We start from the raw sequence: 27,045 nt of genomic DNA on the forward strand, positions 1-27,045 counted from the left end.
CACTTTTGCAATACTGGCAGTCGCTGTTTCCTATTGACTGTTCTTCCCCAGAGAGTGACGGTATAGCTGCAGCTTGGAAACAAAATGCCCTGAGATCTGGGTATCTTGAAGGAGCATGAAATGCTAATTAAATGTTCATCTTGGTAGCTACCCAGATCTGCACTTACCAGTATTCTGAGGCACCAGCAGGAGGATCATGCGTCATTCCCGTTTGTTGGTGTTCCTGTTTCTGATGTGCAAGGGCAATGACTTAGCGGAGAGACAAAAATGCCCCTATTCAAACAGTGGGTGTGCAAGTAGACATGAAGTTTCACTGTCTTTTCTAGGATATTTTAGAAAGATCTAAGAGAATATTGCAGGAGGGAGCAGGTGCCTAATTTTGTCTCCAGTGGAATCCCCAAAGGACACATCCACTCTGCTGGTGATGGCAGGCAACCCCATAAGCTCACAGACTAGTTTTCCCTGACACATGCCAGCCTTCCCGGGCTTTACTAGGCTGGGATTTAAGCCATAGCTAAGCAAACACACGCAGCCACGTGACACAGAGTTTTTCCTCCAGAAAAGCTAATTAACACATTCACATGCATTTTCTTCTCTAACATCAGAACCTGGAAACCATGAAGACTTTGGTGTCAAAAGGTTACAGTTTGCACTGGGCTCAGAAGTGTTTTTCCCTAAGGCAGAGCAAATTGACATGTGAGGTTTAAAAGCTTCAAATGACTATGAAAGGCAACTGAGAAATAAATTCTGGAAAGGCAGCATTGTCCGTGATCATGCAGCCCACCAAGAGTTGGAGCTGAACCCAGAATTGCTTCTTCCAGCTGGGCAGGAATTCAATATGCTGGCAAGCACTGGTCCATGGTACCAAATGATCCCATACCCGTGGGCTGAATGGCACCCAGGCTGCAGTACAGATTTGAGGATCCCTTGTTCAATAACCTCACAGTCCTCTCATCCTTCTGCAAACAACGCCGTTTGTCATACATGAAATCCCTATTTGTGCTTGGTCTTTGCATATTAAGTGCTTTAATTAATTAATTTTGAGTTAAATATTTTTAAATTGAATGTTCAAATTAGCCCATCAGCCCAGGTACAAAAATCAAGTTCCATTATCAGTGTTTTCAATTGTTCAAAGTAGTTTAGTAAGAGAGTTGCACCCTTCCCAGTAAAAATTCCCCAGTTAAAATTCCCAACTTAATGCTCCCTTTTCAAACTTCAAACCATTGTACACCATAAGAGTTATCTTTCCTGTGTTTACTGTATACTTTTACAAGTGTTTTAAGATGTGTTGGATGTATTTTAATACTTTTTTGAGGTGTTTTTACTTGTACTTTGGTTCCAAGGCAGTGGCACAAGGATCTGCAGAGATTTGGACTGCAGCAAATAACATAATTGGTGTCTCCGTTTCTGCATTTGCACGTTGCATGATAATGGCAGCTCGCTCCAAGAGGAGAGTGTCAGATGCCCGACCTAGCAGTAAATAGAGCTACACGTGCACACAGATCCTATAGAGAGCTGACAGACATGAGAAATATAAGGTCTAGAAACAGAAATGAAGGCAGTCCCTGAGCACACAGGGAGATGAACAGGCACATATCTACTCTACACACCGTGTATGAGGCACGGAGGACGATTCAGAACAATGTTCTTACCTCGTTGGTAAGTGCCAAGCAAACCTCACGAAGTCTACAAAGAAGGACTTCTGAGTGGGACTCAGCCAGGTGTTTGATGCTGAAGAGTCCCTTCTCCTTCAGCTCCCTGAAAGGCAAGTACCAAAAAGATTGACTTTCTCTCCACCCAAGAACTAGGCAGCACCCTCTGAAATTACCAGGCTGGCGGCTCAGTCAAACAAAGGGAGGTGCTTTTCAGGCAGTACTTGATGAAATCGTGGCACTCGCTGCCACAGGTTGCTGTGGCTGTCAAAAGCATACACAAATCCAAGAGGCAAATAGAGGGGTTTCAGAGTCTTCGTTTGTGGCCGTTTAACAAGGCAGCCTTTCTGAAGTCTCTGGCACATGAAGTCCCTATGTCAGTGCTTCCTGGAAGCTGTGAGACCGTGCCATGCTGCTGTTTCTTGTCACCTCCCTGTGACTCTATGGCACAACTCAGTGCATTTCTCAGAAAGAAGAACTCCCTGTAGCTGCTCCTGGGACTCACATGCGGAAGGTCACAGGCAGACCCCGACTCCTGCCACTGCTGCCAGCAGTGGGGCCAGAGACAAATCTTACTCAGTCCCACTGCAACCCGAGGCACCCAAATCTCTACACTCCAAACTGCTGCCATCCTGCTTCTGGCTTCAGCCAGCTAATCATCTTGTCCCACAGCTTTCCCTCTTCCCTCAAGATTTCCTTTGCAGCTCCACAGAGCAGCAGGCAAAGCGAGGAAACAGCACGGACCTGCTGCAGCTGGAGCACTGCTGCAGAGCAAGGCCAAGAAAAGGCTGCTCTCAAATCTTTATCCTCTCTCTGCTCTGGAGTGGTTTCACTGGTGCCCCTCGGCCCTCTGGGCTGTTGGGGCTCAGAGGCACTAGCAAGATACTCTCCTCACCTACCTTAACGCTAAGAGGGAGAAAGAGGGAACGGGGCCTTTCTTACCAGTCATCGCTGCTGAGCAAGGAGAGTGCCTCGAGCAAGGACTGCTGTGGCTCCAAAGAGGCTCCGTCCTTCTGCCCCTTCCCACGGAGCGGCTCCTCTCGGCGCTCGGCACCAGTGGCCGTCTGCGGGGTCACTGTAAGGAGAGGGTCAGCCCTGAGCGCTGCAGCCCCGGGCAAGGCACCCCGCCATGGAGCGGCCTGCAGCCCCATCTCCCAGCCAGGCTTCCATGAGGTACAAACTGGCACTGGCTCAGAGAATTCCCTGCTCTCTGGCTCCTTGCTTTCTCCCAGCCCCCCCCAGCTGGGCACAGCTCCTTGGCTAAACCTGACAATTGCCCACACAGCGCCAGCTCCCGAGTGCCACAGGTACCACAGCCAGCGGCACCTTCCTGAGGCCGCAGAGCTCCCACTCCCTGTGAGACAGTGCCCACCAGCAGGACTTGCTACCCCAGGAGGGACCCCTCAGCTGCCTCTCTTGTCTCAGCGCCCTGATTTCCCCGAGCCCTGAGGACAGAGGCACTCTGCAACTCCCTGAGGAAAGACCTGCAGCTGCCTCGTGACAGCACCAAGCCGAGCCTGAACAACCGAGCCCTGCTGGGCCCGGCTGAATCCCCTCAGAGCAACTACCAGGGAACAGCGATACCTGACCCTTCACACCTCACAGCGCCTCTGTTCCCATTGACTTCAACTGCTCTAGACAGAGGGCAGCTGAGTGCACTTACATTTCAGCCTGCTATTGAGAAGGGAGTAGTTCATGGAGTTTGTTCTTTCTAAGCATCAGGAATCTTTACTATTTCGGTAAAGTACACACTGGCTGTATTTCAAAGATGCTGAGGTGAAATTTGTTTGCCATCAAATGGACTTGTGTGCACACTGTGCAAGCCTAAGCTTTCTCTTATGGAAAAATGGAATCTCTAGCCCAGATGGTTGATAAAAAAGCCTTCCAAATGCAAATTGATGATATGAATACCTAAAGACAGATGCAATTTGTGGGCAGATGAACTCTCTTGATAGTCAGTTTTCAAGGTATGAGAAAATTCAGACGATAAATCCATTTCTTATGAAACCCATTTGTCATCAAAAGGACTGTTCATCATAAATTTCATGTCATGCACTCAACAGGTCATTTTCTAATGTGTACATGGAAACATCTGAGCTGTCTCAAATGATGGAGTTTAAATATTGCACAGAATCTAGAATATTCAGATGGGAGCTAATCTGGCTGTCACTGATGTAGCCCTGTCACTGCCATCAGTGGTGTCACTGCAGCAGGATGTCGATGTACACATCTATATTCAAAATGAATGGGGAGCCACGTCAGGCTAGTTCTGGTCAATTGTGACCATGGAAGTAGCATCACTAGAAAAGAGCACTCAAAGTATCATTCCTAGCTCCCTTCTTCTTATCTCACCCTACTCAGGATCATAGCACAGGCAGGCTGCCCTCAAAGGAGAGGCAAGAGCCACTAGGGACTATGTGCTGTGTATTCACGGCGGGCAGCAAACAGCCTGGGAGCACCAGGCAGCCCCTCCTGGCTGTCACCTGCTACACAGGCCGCTGTATTTGGGTGGGGTGACACAGGAGGCGCTGCTTGTTCCCTCTTGGCATTGCAGGCCGTGGGATGGCAGCAGCGAGAAGCCATTGGGCACTTCTGGGAGCAGCAGCACGGCTGCACCAAGTGGCTGACTGCCATGCAGAGACAACCCTTGCTGGGAGAGCAGGAAAGCTGGCTGCAGAGCCGGACAGCAGCACAGGCAGAGGGCCAAGATGGAGAGCGGACAGTTGATCGTGGTGGTACTCGGAGGTGCACAGTGAGCACACCCTGCCAGACTGCCCCGAGCTCATCCCTGCAGTTACAGCTGCCTCCTGGCACCAGTGCTGTAGTTTGGTCTATCAGGATGGGCAAAAGCCAGAGCTTAGGTCTTTACCACTACTTTATGCAGCTCAGCTTTCCAATGGATCTCTAAGAACCAAGTGCTCCAGTACTGCCGAGCTGGAGTAACTCAAGAGTAGATTTGCTGTCCATTCTCAGCACAGGCTATGAACCCAAGATCCCAGCTGTGGTGGCTGAGGCAGGAGGCGGTTTGCGCTCCTTGTGCAAGGAAAACCGGTGCAGGAAAAAGCTGCTGTGGAGCAGGCTTACCTGAGGAGTTGCGTGGGAAGCTGCCGTCTCCATGGATGATGGGCTTATTGGGCAGTAAGGGCACATTGTCCTGCTTCCTCAAGACCTTCTCCTTCAAGGCACTACCAGGGTGTTTTCTCTGCACACTGGAAGCTGTGCCATTGACAGGCAGTAGGCTAAAGCCTGCAGGGACCAAAGAGGAGCTTGGGAGTGGAGGCTGACAATGGAAAGGCCCAGAAAACTTGCTGGAGCTGGGTAACGTCTCTTTGTTATCCCAACGAACTTCAAGTATAACAGTGGCACAGTACCATGGGAAAGTGATCACAGAATCACAGACTCCTAGAAGAGTTTGGGTCTGAAGGCACCTTTAACCACCATCTAGTCCAGCCCCCATGAGCAGGGACATCTTCAGCTAGAGCAGGTTCCTCAGGGCCCCATCTAACATGGCCTTGAACACCTTCAAGGATCGATCAACAACAGCTTCTCGGGGCAAACTCTTCCAGTGTTTCATCCCCTTCATTATAAAAAAGTTCTTCCTAATATCTAATCGAAATCTACCCTCTTCTGGTTTCAAACCAAATTGCAGGGATGCTTCCCTGAAGAAACAAGGAAACCCCAGTATTGCTTTTCTTTTGTTTCCCTGTTTCAGAGGCTGGCTGGGGAAGTTCCCAAAAGAAAGCGCAGATAACCTTGCGTGATGCCCTCGGGCTGAGTGCTGCCTCCTGAGGTCCCTGCTGCTGCCCTGGGGCAGCGCACACAGCACTGCAGTCAGAGCCCCTCAGCCGGGATTCAGTCGGGAACGCTGCTTGCTCCTGGGGCTACAACAGAAGCACTGGCTCGGGGCTTCAGCACAGCTCTACAGCGCCAGCTCCTCAGCAGGGAGTGGTGGGAGAAGGGTCTCTGGGGTTTTCATTAGAAGGAGTTGAATTTTGTTTCTTCCAGGTTGCACCTTGGTTGAAAAGCATTCTTTTGGACCCACTTTTCCTGGAGGCTGCTAGCCAGGAGAGAGTCTGAAGCCCCAGTGTACTTTGCAAGACAGAATTTTACACTCTGAAGGACTTCAGAGGGGAAGGTGGGAAGCTGATATTCTGTTACTGACTCAGTGAGGCCCTGGGCAAGACACTTCATGCCTCTCCATTTTTCTTTGGGGACCGGAAATACATCCTATGCAAACTCCCACTTGGATGCAAGTGTAACAGCCCCCCGGTCTGAGGCAACACTGTGCAGAGGGCAAGCGAGTGATCAGAAAGGACCCCAGGTGTAGCAACCACTTACTTGCTGCAGCTGCATCCCCGGGGTCAACTGTCTGTGGAAGCAGCTGCAAGGACGTTTCCTTTTCTCTCTTTGTCTTGATCTCTGTCTCCAAAGGCCCCATTGGATTCCGCTCTAAGTTCCTTTGAGCCAAAATGCACAATGCAGCAAGGATCTACATGCAATGGGAATGCATCACAGACTGTAAGCAGAGACACACAAACCAGACACAACATCTCATCAGGAGCACAGAGTCCATCGAGTTCCACAGTCCTTGATGCAGCTCCATGTACACTCCAATGGTTTCTGAAGAATGTCTCCTGTCCTCACCTTGGCAATTACACACAGTGAGGTGGAACGCTTTATTGCCATAACCTTCCACTGCTCCAAGGTACTGTTTCTCAGCCTATGTCAAGAGGCCCTGCTTGAAGCAAGAAAATCACAGGAGTGCTCCAAGACAGATGAATAGCACACGTGACCGGTGGGCAGGCAGTTCCCTTCCTGCATAGCAGGAAGAATAAAAACCATGTGCAATACGCAGCAAGGAGGGGTAATTAGCTGTTGCTTAACACTCGTGGCCAGGAATTGCAGCAGTTTCTCACTTCTGGCTTCTGAAGGACTCAGCTGCTCTCAGAGACCGTGAGGCCAAAAAGAGGAGTCACGTGAAAACAAGTTGCAGAAACATTGATGTTAATGTGCGGAAAAATTGAGAATGAGAGGGCTGTGAGATACAGCAAGAAAGGTAACCAGGAAAAATCAAAGTCTCCCATTTTATTTTGCAGCCTTGCTTACACTCAGCATTAGAATCCTTGCTTCTGTGCTTCCAAGGATGCACTTTGCCCACATTCACTGATGTGTAGCTTGCTCTGCCATTCAGAACTTCTCTACAAGGGCCTTTGCACATAAAGAATGCTTCTGGCATGACCTTAGCACCATCTCCAAACCAGTGACCTTGCCACCACTGGAAATAGCCAAGCAATTGCTCTGGAGCTGTCAAATATATTCCCAAGAGAATCCCCATCCCCCAAGAGTGGAAGATTATGATTTTCAGGGACATTTTGGGCCAAACACTAAACAGTCACTGGAAAGGAAGTCTGCTCATGCCTGTCCTTATCCCTCACCTTTCGAAAGCCATCCTTCAGGGCTTCGGCATTCGTAAGGCCAGCACCGGTGGGGTGATCCGTCTCCTTGGCCTGGCTCAGTGGGAGGCCTGTTAATGGAAGCAAAGGTTCCTGTAAATCTCTGGCACACTTCAAGCCCCCAACAGCGCCACGCTGGGCAACAGGCAAGACAGCTTCCAGACTGCTGAGCTCTGATAAGGCCCAGAGATTGTGTCTGAGAGCAGCAAGGTACATATGCCTAGAACCTCTCCCAATGGATGGGCTACTGCCACAGTGCACTGGCAGCAGACATGGCATTGCTCTGTTGGCCAGCAGAGTGAAACCTCCTGCATGATGAAGGCCTCACCCCTGGGTGCTGGAGAGCCGCTGTGTTTGATAGAGAAGGGCAGAGACGGAGCTTGCTCCTGACAGAGATTCTTATCTGCCCTAATTCATGCTGATTTTAGTACACATCTTCTTCCTGGTTCCTAAAAGAACTCCTGGGTTCTAATACCTGTAAGCATTTAGATCAGTATTTTCTTCTCTTTGTTGCAATATTTTAGAGGACATGAAAAGAAAAGCTTAGGATTGCAGGAGTGTTAGCCAAACGTGAATTGTGTTCTTGAAACGGGATCATTTGCTTTCCCCGAGGATTTTCATTCTAAACTGTGTGAGATTGGGCCACTTTCAGGCCAGTCTGACTAAAGGCTGATTTTCCTAATGGAAGTGGAACAATGTAACTCGTTCTGAAATACTCCCCAACAGAGCCCTTAAAACTCAGAGGATGAGTCACTCTTTACATGGCTTCACAGAGGATAAAATCACATGGCAGCAAAGTAGCAAAAAACCAATGTCTTAAATCAGGATTTTTTTCCCTGCAAAATGGTCAGCTTAATAATAAAAAAGAGTTAGATATGGGCTTTGAGGAAGGAGGGCTATTCTGGATTGGGGGCAAGGCCTCGGAAGGTAAGAGCATCTGGGAAGTTAATAGGGAAAAACTACTGACTCCAGGGTAACCTCCTTGGGAGCAGTGCAGTCAGTCCCAAGTGCAAAGTGGAGACACAAAATATGACAGAGGCCACAATGCCACCAACATAAAGTATCTGAAGCTACACTATTTCATTGGAGAGATTCCCAGGTAACTTCTAAAGAGCTGCACAGGGAAACACGCTCCTGCCAGCAGCCACTTGAGGCAGACCAGGGAGACACCCTGACCCACTTCCAGAGAGCCAGCACAGGAACAGCCTGGCCTCTGGGCTGCCCTGGGACAGCAGGGAGCCCAGAGCCCTGTGCTTTCCAGGAATGGCTCAGCTGCACACGCACCCTCCTGCTCCTCTCCCGGCCCCACAGCTGAGCAGCCCTACAGCTACACGGGGCACTGGGAGCTGCACAGCTCATTGCAGGGGGCACATGCAGGGCAGAACTGTTCCCTGGCAATGTGCCCAGGCTCTCTAGGCTGGCACAAGAGCCTTCCTCCCGCCAGAGAGCGGCCCAGCTCCCGCCTTACCTCTTTGTGAGGCTGAGCCATGCTCAGCCTTCACCGTGTCCTCCCTGGCAGTGACCCCGGGGGCAGCGCTGCTCAGCTGCCCCTGCCGGGGCTCCTGGGCCAAGGCCCCCTGAGCAGGCTGCGAGCGGAGACCTGCACTGCCAAGGCCGGGCTTCCGCACGTCAGTTGGCACCAAGCCGAAAAGTTCAGCCAGGTCCCTTGGGAACAGAGGCATCCCAGGTCCTATCACACACCATGAATTTTTTTTCTTCCTCTGGGCTTTTGTTGTAGACTCAGAAGAAGCTGTAGATCAGGTACAAGGGAAGAAGTGAGTTAGTTGAACTCCCACCTTTACAATCACCACAACTAATGGGTGAGGCACTCGAGGGGTGTTTTAATATTGAGAAGATCGCTTTGTTTTTATTTTTCATGAGGCTAGCATCACTATAATTGCTCTGAACTCTATGGAGCTGGCAGGACAGGAGAGAGACATTCCACTACTTTGCTCCTGTGCTGCTCATGGCTCATCCACTACTTGGAAGGGATCCCTTTCCTTCCAAATAGTTGGCAACCCACAGGGGGGTCTCTAGAATTTGACAATTCCACCTAGGAAGTAATTGCTTTCCAAAGCCAGTTTTCAAGGCCTTTGTTTCTGTAACTCCCCCTCAGTTCTCAGCTGGGTTTTGTTGGTGGTTTTTATTTCTCTTTACAACAAAGGCAGTGCTGGGACACAAACAATGGCACCATGTATTAGAAGCTGCAGAAGATTTGCAATCAAAATTAGATGTCCCCAGTATTCAAGCAGCCCATATCTGTAGGGAGCACATTGTTCATGCAAACGTTCCAGCTTTTCTCTGCTTTGTTGCTCCAGGGGTTTATTCCCTGCTTTCTCTCCTGCAGAGACACCCAAACCCAACATAAACATGACCTGCCTCAAAACATTTCTGATCTTCGCTAATCCTGACAATTCAAAATTTTCTTAATGGAAATGGCACGGGGCAGGTTAATCTGAAATGCTCTCCAACGGAGCTTTTAAAACTCAGAGAACTAATCATTCTGTACAGGCCTCCACCGATGATAAAATCATGTGGCAGCAGGGCAGTAAAAAGGAATAACTGTCTTAAATCAGGATTTTTTTCCCCTGTAGAATGGTCAGCACAATTATAAAAGCGTAACAGGTAAGCTTTAATGAGATAGCTCATTTCTAGAGCAGAATTAATCCAGCTAAAATGCCACCTTACATACTCAGCAATACTTCTCCCCAGATGCATTCAGCATTCCAGCTGCATATCAGCAATTACGGAGTCATTCCAAAGGGGCCTTGCCAAGGATTTGGCAGAACTAACCCTGAGGCAAGGGACCAGTGGATCTGATCCCTTTTTCTGCATCAGCAAAATTGTTCCTTCAAATCTCACCTCTCCTATCATTCCACGCCCAGAGATGGCAAAGGAACAACAACACTGTCATTGAGGCTTTGAACTTGAAAGCAGGGGCTGACACACATGCACCAGACACCGCATTTTGTCTGGCACAACTCTTCTTGTCAGGGCTCAGGCAAGGCAGGGAGGGGGGACAGGGCAGAAGCCATCTCCTCCCCCAGCCTCAGCCTGCACTACTGACACGGGCAGAGAGAGTCGGGGAAGAGATTTGCCATCGTGAACCTGCCATAGGTGGCTTTAGGCTTGTGCTGTCAGAGGATGACAAACTCTGGTCCTGCATAGGCTGCATCCATTTGGAAGTCTCCTTCCCCTTAATTGGAACATTAACAAGGCCTTTCTGTCTAAGGAGGTTTCCCTATTTCTCCCCATGCAAAACCAGGCAATGTCCATGAATCTCCTTCAGATCGCAAAGGCTTCAGCACAGAAACTGCCCCAAGGGAAGGTGTCCCCCTTCAAAGGCAGGAGGAAGGAGTGGGAACATTTCTCCTTTCATGCTAAATGTCTTTTTTTCTCTACTAATTATGACCTTAGAAAGGGTGCAGGGAGATGAAAGGCATGTGCAGGATGGAGAGGAATGTTTTCTTTTCCTGTGGCACATTTCCCAAGCCCCAAGGTACCAGTGCAGCTCCTGGAGTAATTTTCACTGCACCACCGGAGCACACTCCCAGTGACCAGGCTCTGGGAGAGTCCACTGAGCCCATCAAGGAATTCAAAGGAATTTGAAGAAATTTAAACCAGGATGGTTTTCAACCAAACTGTCCCAATGCCACCCCTGGGTCAGCATTCCAATGGTCATTTTAGGACAGACATGCCCTGTACCTACTTGCATGTTCAGAGTTCTTCTCTTTGCTTCTGCTGCTGGATCTTGGCCTTGAGAAAATGGAGGACAAAAGAACATATGAGCAGGTAGAAAGAGAAGGGCATGGAATGTGTGTAGCATCAAAGGAGGCAAACCTTCTTAGCACGGTCCCCCTGATGAAGGAGGAAATGCAACACATAAACCCAACTGCAAAACTGCAAACCAACCCAACTGCAAACCCAGTTGCAAAGCTGATGAATTGTCCTTAAGCTTTCAGTTGCTGGAGTCCCACAGAGCTTGCCAAGCTCCGGCTGAAACACAGCAGTCATTCTTCAACTTGCATCAGACCTGCCCAGTTCTCTCCTTTTGGAGCCAAGTGGCTCCTACAGCCTCTGTGAAGCAGCAAGAGCTGCTGAGCTGAGACACAAGTCTGTATGGAGGGCAGCTACTTTTGTTCTCCTGACAAAGCTTGACTTTGCCTGCTCATGCCTTACACTGGTGACAGTCTCGGGCTACATGGGGTCATAGCACTGCTCTCTCCTGAGAATGACAGTACACCTGCTTGCTCTTTCAAGGACAAAAAGGCCTTTTCCAACTCAGCTGCTAGGTAAGGATATTCAGATTGCACTTTAAAAGCCCTACGGATGCTTTTCAATTGGAATGATACTTCTGTGACTCCTTCCTTATCCTTGTCACTAGGATAAGCTTGACAGCTACATTTTCTCACACCTATATCCAAGCTAATATCTTTGCATCAGGTACAGTCCTATAACTCTTCTCTAGCACCTTGCCCTCTTTGATCTTAAGCCCAGATCGAAATACTGGACATCGATCAGATTATACATCTGTACCCCAAGTTTTATCTGGGCTCTGGTTTCACGGTGGAGGCCCAGGCACAGAGAAGTCACGCCTGACATTTACAGAAGCAGCACCTGAATTTGCAGACACCTCCTCAGTAGCCAGTATTTGCCCTGACATATTCTCATGGCCGCAGAAGTTGACAGTCAAGGATCACAGTATTCAAAGAACTGCAGTATCCAGATCCATGCAATACAGTTCCCAAATGACACCACAAACACCACAGAGGGAATCAGCAGCCAAGTCCTCTCCTCCAGCAGAGGACCTGTTTTGAGGAGCTCTTAAGCCCTGCCTCCTCTTCCCCACAACCACCTCTGCTCTTAGGGCATATGGTGTTGGGTTTGCCATTGCGCTGGATCACCACAGATGGGCAAAATGGGGAATACACGGAGGTTTGCCTAAATACATGGGAGAGATGACTGTGGAAAATAACCTCACAAGACTGAAAGAGCGAGAGGAACAGCACACTGGAGCAGCAGACACCTTGGCTTACCTCATCTCCGGGGACTCCTGGAAATCCAGCTGCAGAGAGCTTGGGACAGACGCTGCCGCACTGCTCACAGGGGGACTCACTGCCTTGCGTATTGGGGGGATCAAAGGTGGTCCCAATGACCCCTTCTTCATATCCCCACCGCTGGAAAACAGCAAGGAAGCCTGCAAAGAGTAGAACACAGTACTCCTCAGATCAAGCATCCAGCCTTGCCCCCATTCATGCCTGAAGACATTTAGCCATGCTGTTAGCTGGGACCTGGCAGAAATGTCAAACTGATGGAGCAGCTTGGTCTAGGACAGGGAATGGAAAGGGAAGTGGTGAGTGAGAGACCATGTCCCACATTTGCCACTTCTATCCCTGTGCTCACTTCTCTGGAAATAAGGCTGGATTGCCAGCTGGCATCCACATGTTTGGCACCAAGATGTCCTGTGGTGCCACTGCCTCCACTGGCCTTTTGGATCGTATGGGAATGGGCTTGGATCCCTGTCCCTAAAGCACCTAACAGCCAGTGCTGATCTCCAGCCAAGCCCCCACAAAGCCATTCTGCAGGATGTCCAAACCTGCTTTTCTCAAGCCCCTCCTTTCTGCTGCTGCTTCCCTTCCCTCGTACAGTTCCCCAGCAGCCTTTGAGCCCCGATGCTGCTGAGCTCTGGGGATGCTCGGTGCTCTCCAGCTCCCACACATCCATCATCTCAGGCTCACTGGCATTTAGGAAGATCCACAGAGCTCCCTGCCCTGCTGCTCTCTGGAAGGCCTCTGCCGGCCCAAGTTGCTCCAGGGCCCCCATGCCATGTCCAGCAAGGGGGGTGGAGGCAGCAGGGGCAGATGCACACCCTTCCTTAATATCCCATTGCCCCTGGCACAGCTAAAGAGCCAAACCAGGCCCTGTTCAAACTTCAGCGGAAGGATCACTTCCTGTCAGGGATACGCTGGGCCCTTTCTCAGCAAGGCTGGAATCAAGTACACAAGCCTTGGGTTGGACATTCTGTTTACCAAAGCTGTTGTTCATCCGCCTCCTCCTGCACCCCATGGCAAACCCAAAACAACTGCAGGTCCTGGCCCTGCTGCAAAGGCAATCGTGGGGGTGGGCTCTGGACTGCTCTCCCCATGGCCACCTGCCATCCCTTCCCTCTGGACAAAGCTATGCACGATTGCACAAAGCTGCCCAGAAGCTGATGAAGTCTAGAAATAGCATCAGAGACAACTGGGCACAAGGGCATGCCTGTACAACTCAAAAGCTGACACAACCTGGAACTGACTTTGCAGGACTGCCTGTTCCAGCAAACACCTTTCTCCGTCCAAACAGGACACAGCTGACAGAAAACACCACCAAGACACAGAGATGGTTCACACATACCCGTAGTTCACTAAATGTAGAAGGATTGGTTCACAAGATTGGCCAACTTCAGCTGCTCTGACTGCCTGTTGATGTTTTCTCAGCCATAAGACAGAGCAGGAGCCACAACAGAGCCCCAAAACCATGCAAAGACCTCCCCTGCTACTGATACACGCTGAGGACATGACACCTGCCCTACACACCCACTGCAAAGACAGCCTGAAGTGCAGTGTCCTGCTGAGCTCTCCCTTTGCTCAGCTGCTTCCCTGGGCTCACACCACAGCAAAAGCTCTCAGAGCTCTGCCTACAGCACATAAACTGGAAATCCACCAGACAGGACTTAGGTTGGTCCTTACCGTATGTCCTTTTCCCTCTGAACTCAGCTCCTGCTGTTTTCTTCTGTCATCACCATTGCCAGTGATAGTTTTCCCATTCTCCTGCTCTCCGCTACATATTTTGTTGGTGTTAGAAGAAGGAGAGCTCTTCTGGATGGGAGGCAATGGCTTGGAGGGAAGGAGCATAGAGGGAGATGCCACGGTAAACTTCTTGGCAAGAGTGTAGCCAGTCAGTCCTGCAAAATGGAGACACAAAATATAACAGAGGCCACAATGCCAACATAAAGCATCTGAAGGTACACTATTTCATTGGAGAGATTCCCAGGTAACTTCTAAAGAGCTGCACAGGGAAACACGCTCCTGCCAGCAGCCACTTGAGGCAGACCAGGGAGACACCCTGACCCACTTCCAGAGAGCCAGCACAGGAACAGCCTGGCCTCTGGGCTGCCCTGGGACAGCAGGGAGCCCAGAGCCCTGTGCTTTCCAGGAATGGCTCAGCTGCACACGCACCCTCCTGCTCCTCTCCCGGCCCCACAGCTGAGCAGCCCTACAGCTACACGGGGCACTGGGAGCTGCACAGCTCATTGCAGGGGGCACATGCAGGGCAGAACTGTTCCCTGGCAATGTGCCCAGGCTCTCTAGGCTGGCACAAGAGCCTTCCTCCCGCCAGAGAGCGGCCCAGCTCCCGCCTTACCTCTTTGTGAGGCTGAGCCATGCTCAGCCTTCACCTTGTCCTCAATCGGAAGTTGCTTCAGGCACCCCATGCCACGACTAGGAAGGGGGGTGGAGAGAGCGGGGGCAGGTGCACACCCTTCCTTTGCATTCTGTCATTTTTGGCACAGCTAAGAAGTCACATCCGGAGGTGTCCAACGCAGCACTTTGTCATCTTTCTACAGGTCATCGACACTCCACCAGCCCAAAATGTTGGAGACGTTTTCCTGCACGTGCGGAGGCTGGCTGGCAGCATGCTTCCTCAGCTTGGCGCCCATCACCTTGTAGAGGGCGCAGGCAAGCTTGGTGACCACAGTGCAGACATTGGCGCTTCGGACAGGCAGCGCCTTGTTCCCCAGGAAGGACCAGAGCACGGGCAGGGCGTAGCGCTGGACGACTTTGGGGCTCCTGGGATAAACCCATCCCACAAGCGCTGCCGGAAGAGAGACACAAACTTCTTAACCACCAGCCTTAATGCAAACAAGGATCTACCTCTACTTGTGATTTTGGGAGTCTCTCTGGCTAAGATCAGTGAAATAACAGTGAGAGCCTCATGATCCAGAAATGGGCAAAGCAGCTGAACATCCCCGAAACAGAACCACCAAGCTCTCAGGACTAATTTCTCCAAACAGAGCCTTGTACCTGTGGCAGACTTCACACCTTTACTAAATCATTCCACAATTTATTTCTGCATGAACAGTGACTGAAATGTCAAATTGCCGTTTATTTCCATTTAGAAGTTGTCGAAACCCACGCCAAAGATTTTGAAATGCACCATAGAGAGGCAGTTGAGAGATTTCTAATAAAAGGGATGATTCCATTGTTGTGACCTTTGATGTCAAGTGCCAAAAGTCTCATCTGGCTCTTCCCTTTGCTTGGTGGCACACGGCAAAGGGCAGTATTAGACCACACTTGGAAACTCCAGCCCACCAGAGATGGGTGCTGTTTGACAGCTGGATTTGAAACATCAGTGACTAGCCGGTGTCTTTGGCAGAAGGCTTTTGTGGCTTCTAACAAACAGCTGTTTCAAACCTCAGGCTGTCTTAGGTAATTAGCCAGACCCCATTGCCATGGCATTGGAGCATCTCCAAATTTTAATGGCATTTCCCCTCACAATGTTAATGGCATTTTTTCTTACAATGTGCGCTGAAATAGGGGAATAGAGAGAGAAGAATGCTACACAGGGGACAGAAATGTAACCAAAACACAAGTGTTCTCTCCCGCTGTCTCCAAAGCCTGCTCTCTGCTCATTTTCTGAACTGTATCAAACACAGACAAAAATCTACTACCAACAGGCTCCTTGCATGGCAGATCTGGCTGAGAGATCAAAACCTGATATGGTCTGGGGACCATTCTTATTTTCTGACCAGGCAAAATGTTATGTAGTCGCCATTTATTATTCTGTGGTGGAAGAGACTTCATTTTCTCTATGCTGTTAATCCACCAGCAGTCATCAACATTTAAACAGCTCCTGAAAGTACCTAAAACCAATTCTGCTAAGCAGGAAAAGGCTTACGGTACCCATTTTAAAATGGGAGTTCATTTGAGCTTACATGCAATTAAAGACATCGGTCACTACGCAACTTGCGCAGAGAAATCTCAGAGAGATTGCCACTAAATCTCAGAGAGAGCATCTGCTCTTTCTAAAGAAGTCCTAATTCCAGTTGAATTCCTTTATTTGAAAAAGAGATTAAAATAGCTGCAAAACTAAATTCCCTATTCCTGGAGATCTACTTTATTCAAATGCTCTGTAAAGGGCCTTTGACACTCCAATCGCTGAAGGTGCCCTTTTGAGATTCAGAATGAAGACACAAAGTGTATTAAACCTTGCATTTAAAGATGCTGGCATAATTAGCAGTGGATTTAGCCCCAGCTAAAGCAAGGCTATAAATAAAGCAAGGCTGTACACTGTCTTCTCTAGCATATATTGAGATTATCATTTTTCCATCCCTTGGCTATTGCTGACATAGCAAGCTCCTCTGAGCAATCAATTATCAGCTGCATTTGGAGCATTTTGGGCAGTGCTGACATAGGAAGACCCTGACTGCACACCCTGAAATGCTCAGTCCAATGGCACTTTGACAGCACAGGCAGGGAGCCTCAGCACTCTGCTTCTGCCCCTCTGCCCCCAAAGGCTGCCTTGCACAAAATCCGGGCCTCGTTAGGCTCGTGTGGGCTGAGTTTTGACCTAAGCTGTGACCCCCAGGCACTGCAGGCTTCCACCTCAAAACTTTCCAAGAGCAAAGCAAGAATTCTGTGAGGACAAAACAAATGGATCCCCTGAAACAGCATTTGCCACCATTTCCCCTAAAGGATCAGAGCTGTCCCGGAGCTTCCAAGAGAGGAGCCAGCTTGGGAATTTTTAGCCCCTCCCTTTCCTGGAGGAGGCTTCTGAGATGCCCCAGTGAGAGCTCAGCCCCGAGGCCGAGCGCCGCCCCCATCTCAGATGCTGCACACCTCTGCAGCAGCCAGGGAAAACCTGCCCAATACACCTTCCATGGGTATTGGGCAGGAGGGACAAGCTCAGCACCTCCTGATTTGGACCTGTCTATTCACTGGCATTCCCTGTAAATTCTGCCTCGGAAGACCTCTTGGCTTAGAAGGGGAGGCCATACCTGAGAGATGCTCCGTGACATCCAGCAGAGCTTGGCCCTTCAGTTCACTCCTTCGGTGGCTGAACTCTTTCATCAGTGATACTTTATCTACAAGGGAAACACACATTTCTGCTCTCTCTTCTGAGGTCATAAGACAAAGGCCAGTGGGGAGGGAAAGGGCAGGGGCAACTACATTTTGTAAAAGAAAGGAAATTCCTGCCGATTTTTGAATCCTTTTCTTCTTTCCTTCCAGCCTACTTGGGAGGATTTTAAATTCCAAAAGAAAAGCTCTCCTTTCACATTTATAAATCCAAAGTTGTCTGCTTTACCAGGAGCTATGTAAAACATTTCACATCAGGGACCTCAAGAGTTCAATCACATGTAAGCAGTGAAAAGGTTTTGCATCCCAGAGCTTTGCAGAAGTGATCTTCTCCCTCCCCTCTGGAAAAGGGTGAGAAGGCTCCAAAATTCACACATCCATTCCCACCTGAAGGATAAGCTGTTTTTAAATTGCAGGTTACCTGTGTGGATCTAGGGACAAGACACCAAGTTACTCATACAAGAGCTATTACTGCTCAGTGCCTCAGTATCCTGTGGGTTTCTGTAACATCTGTGAAATCAGATCTTGGCAGAGAGACTGGAAAATGAACTGATTTCCCAATACTTGACCGTCGTATGTATTTTAGTTTTCCTTGTGCCTATCTGTTGCGGTTTTGGGGGTCTTGTTTGAGTTTAGACGCTGTTGCCTGCATTGTCCTGCAAGCCTCCAGTCCTACCACTCTAATAAGCCAAGGCAAGCTTTTCCTGGAGACAGAACGTGTGTGGGATGAACTGTGGTCCCTCGCAGGGTCACCAGGGCTGGCAGTGACAAAGCAGGCAATCTGCTTCATTGGGAACCACTACAGAGCTACACCCCAGTGTGGGTTTCAGTAGCAGGGTATTATTAAGAGCTCCTTTCCTGCATGAGATACAAAAAGGAGGTCCCAAATGATCTTCATGCAAGCATGCAGTAAAGAACTGATCCTGCTGTCCTAATGAAGCTAATGCCTATAATGTGGAGCCTCCCAGGAGGCTGCTCTGCAGAGGTTCTGATGCGCCGGTGTACCTTCATGCCAACAGCAAAGCTATTCATTTGGGAAGTCAAATGGGGACCAGGAAAACTCCAAACATCCCTTTGGCCCTGAATTCCAGCAAAGCTGTAGTCCAGCACTTCCTCTTCAGACAAGCAGCACAGAGCCGAGGGCTCCTGGGACTTTTGGGAAATGCCGATGCACATTCAGGCCTGTTGGGGGACTGGTGCGTAAGGACTGCACCTGCACAGCTTCCGGTGGATGTCAGCTGGAGGTTTCCACAGACAACAACAGCTGTCAAGGCACTCAGCGTTCTCTTGACTTGCAGAGGCAGAGACACAGTTGAGGAGAGTCCATGCCAGGGCTCAGCCTTACCTAAGTGAGCCATGGATGCTTCCAGCGCTTTCACAGCTGCGGCATAAACCCCGGGGTCCTTTGAGTTTAGGTTGTTTGTTATTCCTTCAACCAAACAGATGATCACCGGGTTTAAGGCATCTTTCAGGACGCCTATGATTTCAGCCAGCACGTCCAGCGCCTTCTGCTTCACTTTCTTGTGCGTATCACCAAGTCTCGGGACAAAATAATCAAAAATCTGTGAAGAGAACAAACAACATGAAAGCTGGATTAAAATGTCCTTGTTTGAGGAAGGGATGTAGAAATGAGCACTCAGCAATGTAAAAGATGAAAGTGATCCTTCCTGTCAGGTCAGCACTTGCTTGCACAATTTTCCTGTGGGCCACTCACTGGAATGGTTGCGCAACCTCATGCTGGTTGAAAGATTTTCATATATTTTGAAGAGGTTTGGGCGGGGACAGAATAGTTCCTATGGTGTTTCTCTCCACATTTAAATCATTAAATTAATCCCATTTATTGATGCAAAACAGTATCTTTGCTTTCCAAGTATGGAACCAGATATTTACAATGCCCGTTTTTCTACACAGTTGTCTCAAGTTCTGAGGGCAGTTATGATTTTGCCAAAACTATGGCTGGAGGAGATCCAGGTTTTGTTCCGTCTGTCTCAGAACCTGTGTCTGGAGAAGTGCAGGGCTCGGATCAACTCTTCCAGGATCCAGACCAATTGTCTACCTAGCAGGTAGACTTCTGAAATTTAATGTGCTGTACCGCTCTCATTAGAGCAGGTTCAGTCCCTTGACAGCCACATTATCAGGCACCATTTTCTGGACAAAGGGAAAAAGCAGCTCCTGGGAGGAGAAGGAAGAGATCTGTCCCTAGCCATTTCCCTCCTTTTCCAAAGAGAAAAAAACGACCCCCCCAAGAAGGGTGAGCACCGTCTTTACCAAGAGGAATAGGGATGCCGATGGAAACGAGTAGCCAGAGTTGTGCCTGTGCAAGACAAGTCGGAGTTTACAGAAGTATCCTTTGAAAAAAATTGGTTTAAACCTGCCCAGCCTGATACTTCTCTTCCCCATCCAAACCCATTTTTTTGTCTAGAGAATAATTGCCACGCTTTCAGTGGCTGCATTCCCTTCACTTAACCCAAGTGGGAGTAGGAGACAGCAGAAGTTACACCAGCAGAAAACTCTGTCCTCATTTGATGAACAACATCAATAGGCACCTGCCAGACAAATATATCTGGACTGAAATAACTTGTCCTGAAGCGTGGAGCTGAATTAAATATTTCAGGGTAAGAGGCACCAGCCTGTCCCACACAGCCAGGATGTAGTGCCAAGACACACAATTAACTTTCCTGCTACAGGCTTGGGAAAGGAGCTAAAGGAAAGGAACAATGAAGACACCCTACATACTTGGACAGTGTTAGTGGAGACGAGCTGGGGGCTGGTTTTACACAGGTCTAGGAGGAGTGCCACTCCTTCCATCCGTGTCTTAAACTCCTTGGCTTCCAGGAGATTGTAAAGCTTCTGGAGTGGCTCCGTTTCTTTCACAGCCAGAGGTAACGTGACCTGGGCTTTTGGGCGGCATAGGAGGCGTTCATCAGAGGTAGACTTCACCCTGGAAAATAAAAGCAAATGAGGACCTGTTGGTGATCATACCTTCAGTTAACTGTGAGCAGAACATCTTGCGGAGGTTTCCTAATGATGTGATTTCAAGCTAGAAAATCCTGACCTGAAAAACAACGTGACACCTCATGACAATCATTACAGGAGACAATCTGCAAGCAACATTCTCACCAGTGCTTACTCAGCAAAACCACGCATGAGATGCATCTCACTTATCTCCAGACAGCTTCGCAGGTACACATGTCGCACTGCTTTGTGAGGAAAGAGAGACGCTACTTCCAAGTTTAAATGCCTCATCATGAGGGAGGCGTGTGTCTTAATAATAAGGAAACTCATCCCTCTGGAGAAGTGTCTCTACAGCAGGCATGACAATCTGGAAAAGTAGCTCAGATGCATCTGAACAGATGGATAGGGGCATATCTGAAGGATCCAGAAAATCAGTAACAGGGATAAAAACAGAAGCCAGACATCCCAGCACTACGCTCACATGATTGCTTCCCTAGAGACCAGATCCACAGCTTAACAAACCCACTGGGAACAACTCTCTTGGATCAGCCGGTCTCTTCCATGGGCATGGGAAGATCCTGACTATGCTACTGAGCCATGTGGTCACTCTCCTGCCAGCGCTGAGCATGACAGAGCTAAATAAATCCCCTCTGTTATCAGTGGACAACAGGTACAAGTAGCTCTCCCACTGGCAGGAAGAGACAGCAAGGACCAAATTCCTGTCTCAAATGCTGATTGCAGCACAGGGGGAAATAAACCAAACATGCTGCCCATCAAGCAAACGGTATGAAGGACAGGAATGTCAAGACAAAACGTCCACATTGAGACATCTGTTGACCAAAGTTGCTCAGGAACTGGCTTGCTACTTACTACTCATCTTGGTACTGTCTGAGGGTAAGAAAACCATGATTCAGGAAGGCCAAACCACATGCATGGGAAGTGCTATTTTGGGGAACGGCATCTTGCTTCAAGACTGGGACTTCTCATCAAAACCCCCATCTGAAAAAGACTGCTCTCAGAGGAAAAAAAACCCTGCTTGAATTTACTTGTCCCAAGTGAGGCAGTGGAGACATGGCCCTCTCACAGCCTCCACAGCACTGTCCTTGCCACTGCACTGGATCTTCTGAGCTGCAACCGATGGGTGTCTTTTTGTCGCCCATTTTTTGTGGAAACCCTTCCAGAGAAGTTGTGTTCAGAGTAATGCAGAAGGAGACATATTTTTTGATAGAGCATTTGTAGGGAAAGGAAACAATCTCTGGCACAGGTCATCTCCACCGGAAAGATTTTCCTGAGGAAGAGACATGTAAAGCTTGTCATGTGCTTTGTCACATCTAACTAAAGTGCTCAGTACCGTTTACTAGAAGGCAATGTGGCCTGGGGCTTCTTCGAGCCATCGCTCCTCTTCTTCACAGGCTCCTGGACAGATGGGTGCTCAGCCTTCTGCGTTTCCATCCCCTACAAAGGCATAAAGAAACCCCATGGATCTTTAGAATGTAAAATAGGAAATTACCTGTTTAAAACACAACTTAGAACCAGGATCACTGCTACCAAGGCTTAGGCAAACATTTCGGAACTTACAGAAGGAAACAGGCCAGAGGTTCAGTGATGCCAACTCTTTGTTTTCAATAGCCCAAGGCAGGTTGTGGCTGCTACCATACTGAGCAGCAGTCTAAAATCCCAAATGCATTACTCTTGAGCATAAATGGGAATAATGCAAACTGGTAGGGAACGAATGTTCTTAAAGGAAGCTGCAGAAAAATTTGGACTCTTTGGAGGTTGGCCCATTGTGTTGGAAGTTGATTTGGTTCCACACTCACTCTCCCTGTTGCTGCACAAAGGCACACTCCCTTCTATAATGGAGGTAAAAAGAATAAAAAAACCTCCAGGCAAACAAATGATTTTCCACTGGATGCTGCTGAATTCACCAAGCTTCTTCCAGCTCCACAGGGCATGACAGCAGGGCAGTATTGCCAGAAGACAGACAGTAATTGTAGTAATTGGGATTGACTGGGACATCTTTTGTATATTTGGAAATTTTCTTGGCACTACTGCTTCCTGTGTCTTTTGCAAAGACTCTGTTATCTCCAGAAGCACTGTTCTCACTTAATTGCGTCACTGGGGGCAGAGTAGGGATAGTGGGGTGGGGGGTTATGCTTAAATGTAAACCCATTTTCTCCTCTTTCCCTTCCCTGTTTGTGGCCGATATTCAAAATATCCAATACTACACTTTTCCCCTAATACTATCAGTTCCTTTGTGCTCTGCAGATGAACAGGTTGAGGATCAACAGTTCATTCCCAGGAGCAAAAGGATTCGGCAGAAAAGGAATGAGATAAGATTAGGTATGTTTGATCTCATATCAGCAGTGGCAATACTTGCACAAAGGAGACATGTCTCCTACCAAGCACTTACTTTCTTCTTAATTCTTGTCAGAATATCTTCCAGGTCACGGGTGGAAAAAGATTGTTCCAAAAGCCTGTTAAATTTTCGGTGACTCAGCATCATTTTCACCATCTCCTGTCCATAATGCCTAACACAAGAAAGAAAGAAAGAAAGGTGAACAAACAAAGGAGGAGTGTTAACAGAATAAGCTGATACCTTAAACTCAGCAGCTGCCATACCTGCATGAGAAGGCATTACCTACTCAGCAAAGAGAGAGATTTACCTCCACTTGTCACTGCACAGTGCTGTCAGCTGAACACAAGAGACAAGAGGCGAACGTGGGGCAACAGAAAATACAATCTCACTCTGAAACTGTGGGTGCGCTTCTGTGGCATCGAAGGATCCCAGGGAACAAGCGAAACACCTCTGCTTTGAGTCAGAGCTTATTAGCAGTGCCTTGCTGCCATTGCACAGTCATTTGCCTTTCTGTAACTGGCAGGGAAGCCAGGACCAAATGCCTCATGCTTGCTTTTGATTATTCTATACCATATGTATGCACAGGGGCAGCTAGTTGCTCATGCGTTCTTGGCAGCTATTAATGGGAATTTAATCCTCAAAGTAAGGGGATTTTGGTGGTTTGGGTTGATTTTGCCACTAGGAAACCACAGTTTTCTTCAAGAAGCAATTTGGAGGTCATTCAGCCCCAGATAACAGCATTATAGAAATCTGCAGAAGAGGTTTAGAAAGACTGAATACATTGGCTAAAGATCCCTGGAATATTTCTAGGAAAGTCTTAAGTTAATGAGAAAGAGATGTATGGGATCCTTCAGTGATGAACATTAGCCAACATTTTGGCTTTGTCTTGTGCACCTAAGGCCAAGCAAAACTGTTTGACTGCCTCATCTGATGGCTCTTTTGATCTCAGGAAAGACTCATTCCAGTCCCAGGAAGCTGGCAATGCTCCCTCTTGCGGGACAACCTCAGGTTCCCCAGCACAGTCATTTCCCCAGACAAGCCAGGGCAGTGGTCACAGCACCAAGCCTGACAGAGCTCAAGAAGCGTTTGGACAATGCTCTTGGGCACATGGAGTGACCCTTGGGGGGCCCTGCGCACGGGCAGGAGCTGGACTCGATGACCCTGATGGGTCCCTTCCAACTCAGCGTATTCCGTGACTCTGTGAACCTCATCCACACAGTGAGGTAACTTAATATTCCCTTTAGCTTCCACTCTTTTGTGGTTTTGCCCCTTACAGCCAGACACCCAACAGTTTTCCTGTTTTAGGAGGGGAAATGAAGATCATTACCTCGTGTCCTCGTGACAGTCCTGAGCAAGCGTCCCTGCCGCGTGCGCCAGCCTCTCAGCCCTGGGCGTTCCTGCGAGCTTCGTGACTCCAGTTTTCTCCATCAAGGACAGGAGGAGTTGGGCCGCGCACTTCCGCACCTGGACGTGGCGGCTCCTGGGAAGAAGAGAGCAAACACTGGGGCACAGGGAGCAGAGGGACACAGCGCAGGCCTTGGCCAGAGCATGCTCCCTGTCATTGCTGGGGGAAGGAGGCCTGGATTCTCCCTGACACTTGCGACACCTGTAGAAGGTTCTGTCCTCAGAGAAACACAAAGTTAGCCCTGTACAGAAGGACTGCCTGCAAGCAAGAGCGAGGAACTCAGTCTCCCTGCACTATCTGATACTCAATGTCTTTCCCCAAATTCACTCGGAGAAAGAGGGAAATTAAAGACAAGCCAGGCTGACCCATCAGGGGCCAGCCGCTACACAGACAGCTGCAGCAGGATTGAGGATATTTCCACCCATTTACCCCCAAATCTGCAGACCTTGGGAAAAAAACAAATGCAGGCAAAACACGCTGTGGGACATGAAGTTGCAGAATATCCAGCAATGCAGCCGGTTTCTTCTGTGAGGCTTGGCAAGAGATATATCTGAACGTTTCCCCCTTTTCCAAAGCTGAGGAAAGGGTGGCAGTCAGTTTAGCCAGGTTGTCCTGTTCTAGAGAGTGTCTCTTGGGGACTATCAGGCCCAGCACCAACACTTAAGGCAGCACCTGGTTCAGCTGTCCCATGGCAGTCGGCCTGTGAAGGTGCCTGTACAGTGATTCATCATCTCAAGGCTAACATGAGACATCAGTTTGAATAGAAAGGGGGGCTCTAAGGCCAGGACAGTCATACAAGACTCCTCTTGGCCGGAGCTGCACCTGCTGTGCAGGCTGTGCCACACCCAGCACGTTGTCCCCCATGTGCTCCATGCCCCAGCAAGAACCCTCCTTACTTCTCAAGGGAATGGCATAATGAGGATGCATGGTTTTTCCCAGGGCCTCTGTGGTTAGGGCTGTGAAATATCAAAGAGCGCTCACAGCTGCAGTTGCAATTGTCCCTCTTCCCACAAAACCACAGGGCTCTATCCTTAGCCTTTGCAGGCACTTTCACTTGCCCGCCATTCACCACATCTAGGCAACTCGGACAGACTGGGAGAACTCCAGGAAGCAGCAGCAAGCTGAGTCAGGGGAGGTTGAGGTTGGATATCAGGAAAAAGTTTTTCACCCAGAGGGTGGCTGGGCACTGGAACAGGCTCCCCAGGGCAGTGGTCACAGCACCAAGCCTGAGAGAGCTCAGGAAGCCTTTGGACAACGCTCTCAGGCACATGGTGGGACCCTTGGGGTGTTCTGTGCAAGGCCAGGAGCTGGACTCGATGATCCTGATGGGCCCCTTCCAACTCAGCATATTCTGATTCAGCTCTGTGATTCTGTCAACTAATGGGCTGCACGAGGGCAGAAATAGGTGACAAGAGGAAAGAAGTGAGGTTGATCGGAGAGTCACTGAGTTCACAGAAGATGCAGGATACAGGACCCTTCCCTCCCACCATTCCCATTCTCTCTCTCAGCCCTTCTCCCCCCCACACAATAGAAGGTGAAGAATACCACTAAGACAAGAAGAACCTACTGGACTCCACTGTCCATGAGAGCAGTCATTGCTCGTGCAGGAGTCACATGCTCCACCATGACTCCCAGGGTCTGACTGGCTGCTTTCTGAACAAACTCTGGGGAGTTCCACACCATCTGGAGAAGGACCCGAGCAACCTCATCCACCTCCGAGTCCATGTCCTTCTGCAAGGTCACAAAGAGCTCTCCAAGAGTGACGATTGCACAGTAAGACACCTTTGAGCGAAGGTTGGTCACCTGGGGAAGTCATGAGGGGAAACATAAGAATCACCTTGAAAAGAAAACCAGTTGCCTTAGACAAAAGTCCCAGGAAACGACAACACTTCCAGCTGTGTCCTGGGGAACACAAAAGCACAGGCAGAGCAGAAGAGCACAAGCACAGAAAGGCACTTACTCTGGCACCAACTTGTGCTAGGCCTCAGGCCTGCTTACTGCAGGCCTGAAACATATTATTTCACTTAAAGTGTTCTACTTAACTCTTCTGTAATGTCCACTGCTTTGGTTTTAGGCCCTTTTATTCAAAAAACAAAGAAACAAATTAAAGCAAGGGCTGCTCTCAAACCATAAAGGCACAAGCCATAAAGACAAAGGAGTCATTTACTCCTGTTTGAAAAAGCAACAGCAGCAGTTGAAGCCCTCAGCCAGGAAACAGAAAACACAGGCTCAAGTCTACAGACTAATTGGCAGGGTTGAATCACAGCTTGGGCAGAGATTTGGACTGCAGCAAATAACATAATTGGTGTCTCCGTTTCTGCATTTGCACGTTGCATGATAATGGCAGCTCGCTCCAAGAGGAGAGTGCCCGAGAGTGCCCGACCTAGCAGTAAATAGAGCTACACGTGCACACAGATCCTATAGAGAGCTGACAGACATGAGAAATATAAGGTCTAGAAACAGAAATGAAGGCAGTCCCTGAGCACACAGGGAGATGAACAGGCACATATCTACTCTACACACCGTGTATGAGGCACGGAGGACGATTCAGAACAATGTTCTTACCTCGTTGGTAAGTGCCAAGCAAACCTCACGAAGTCTACAAAGAAGGACTTCTGAGTGGGACTCAGCCAGGTGTTTGATGCTGAAGAGTCCCTTCTCCTTCAGCTCCCTGAAAGGCAAGTACCAAAAAGATTGACTTTCTCTCCACCCAAGAACTAGGCAGCACCCTCTGAAATTACCAGGCTGGTGGCTCAGTCAAACAAAGGGAGGTGCTTTTCAGGCAGTACTTGATGAAATCGTGGCACTCGCTGCCACAGGTTGCTGTGGCTGTCAAAAGCATACACAAATCCAAGAGGCAAATAGAGGGGTTTCAGAGTCTTCGTTTGTGGCCGTTTAACAAGGCAGCCTTTCTGAAGTCTCTGGCACATGAAGTCCCTATGTCAGTGCTTCCTGGAAGCTGTGAGACCGTGCCATGCTGCTGTTTCTTGTCACCTCCCTGTGACTCTATGGCACAACTCAGTGCATTTCTCAGAAAGAAGAACTCCCTGTAGCTGCTCCTGGGACTCACATGCGGAAGGTCACAGGCAGACCCCGACTCCTGCCACTGCTG

General features: G+C 49.1%; 1 protein-coding gene across 1 annotated transcript in view; it reads right to left on the reverse strand.

Annotated features, from left to right (window-relative positions):
• Positions 1 to 201: 201 nt before the first annotated feature.
• Positions 202 to 27,045, reverse strand: part of LOC138107005 (TOG array regulator of axonemal microtubules protein 2-like) — a 38,846-nt gene continuing 12,002 nt past the window's right edge. Inside the window, exons 7-25 of the mRNA XM_069008336.1 lie at positions 26,499 to 26,604; positions 25,501 to 25,736; positions 23,856 to 24,008; positions 22,583 to 22,700; positions 21,524 to 21,627; positions 19,954 to 20,158; positions 18,563 to 18,779; positions 17,139 to 17,225; positions 14,707 to 14,956; positions 14,507 to 14,583; positions 13,834 to 14,048; positions 12,142 to 12,282; positions 12,087 to 12,090; positions 7,088 to 7,176; positions 5,991 to 6,141; positions 4,737 to 4,898; positions 2,595 to 2,727; positions 1,653 to 1,758; positions 202 to 249 (exon numbers count right to left, since the gene is read on the reverse strand). Of these exons, the coding sequence (XP_068864437.1) occupies positions 202 to 249; positions 1,653 to 1,758; positions 2,595 to 2,727; positions 4,737 to 4,898; positions 5,991 to 6,141; positions 7,088 to 7,176; positions 12,087 to 12,090; positions 12,142 to 12,282; positions 13,834 to 14,048; positions 14,507 to 14,583; positions 14,707 to 14,956; positions 17,139 to 17,225; positions 18,563 to 18,779; positions 19,954 to 20,158; positions 21,524 to 21,627; positions 22,583 to 22,700; positions 23,856 to 24,008; positions 25,501 to 25,736; positions 26,499 to 26,604 (2,602 nt within the window). The remainder of the gene's footprint in view (positions 250 to 1,652; positions 1,759 to 2,594; positions 2,728 to 4,736; positions 4,899 to 5,990; positions 6,142 to 7,087; positions 7,177 to 12,086; positions 12,091 to 12,141; positions 12,283 to 13,833; positions 14,049 to 14,506; positions 14,584 to 14,706; positions 14,957 to 17,138; positions 17,226 to 18,562; positions 18,780 to 19,953; positions 20,159 to 21,523; positions 21,628 to 22,582; positions 22,701 to 23,855; positions 24,009 to 25,500; positions 25,737 to 26,498; positions 26,605 to 27,045) is intronic.

Source organism: Aphelocoma coerulescens, chromosome 3 (assembly GCF_041296385.1).
Source record: "Aphelocoma coerulescens isolate FSJ_1873_10779 chromosome 3, UR_Acoe_1.0, whole genome shotgun sequence".
Taxonomy (NCBI): Eukaryota; Metazoa; Chordata; class Aves; order Passeriformes; family Corvidae; genus Aphelocoma; species Aphelocoma coerulescens.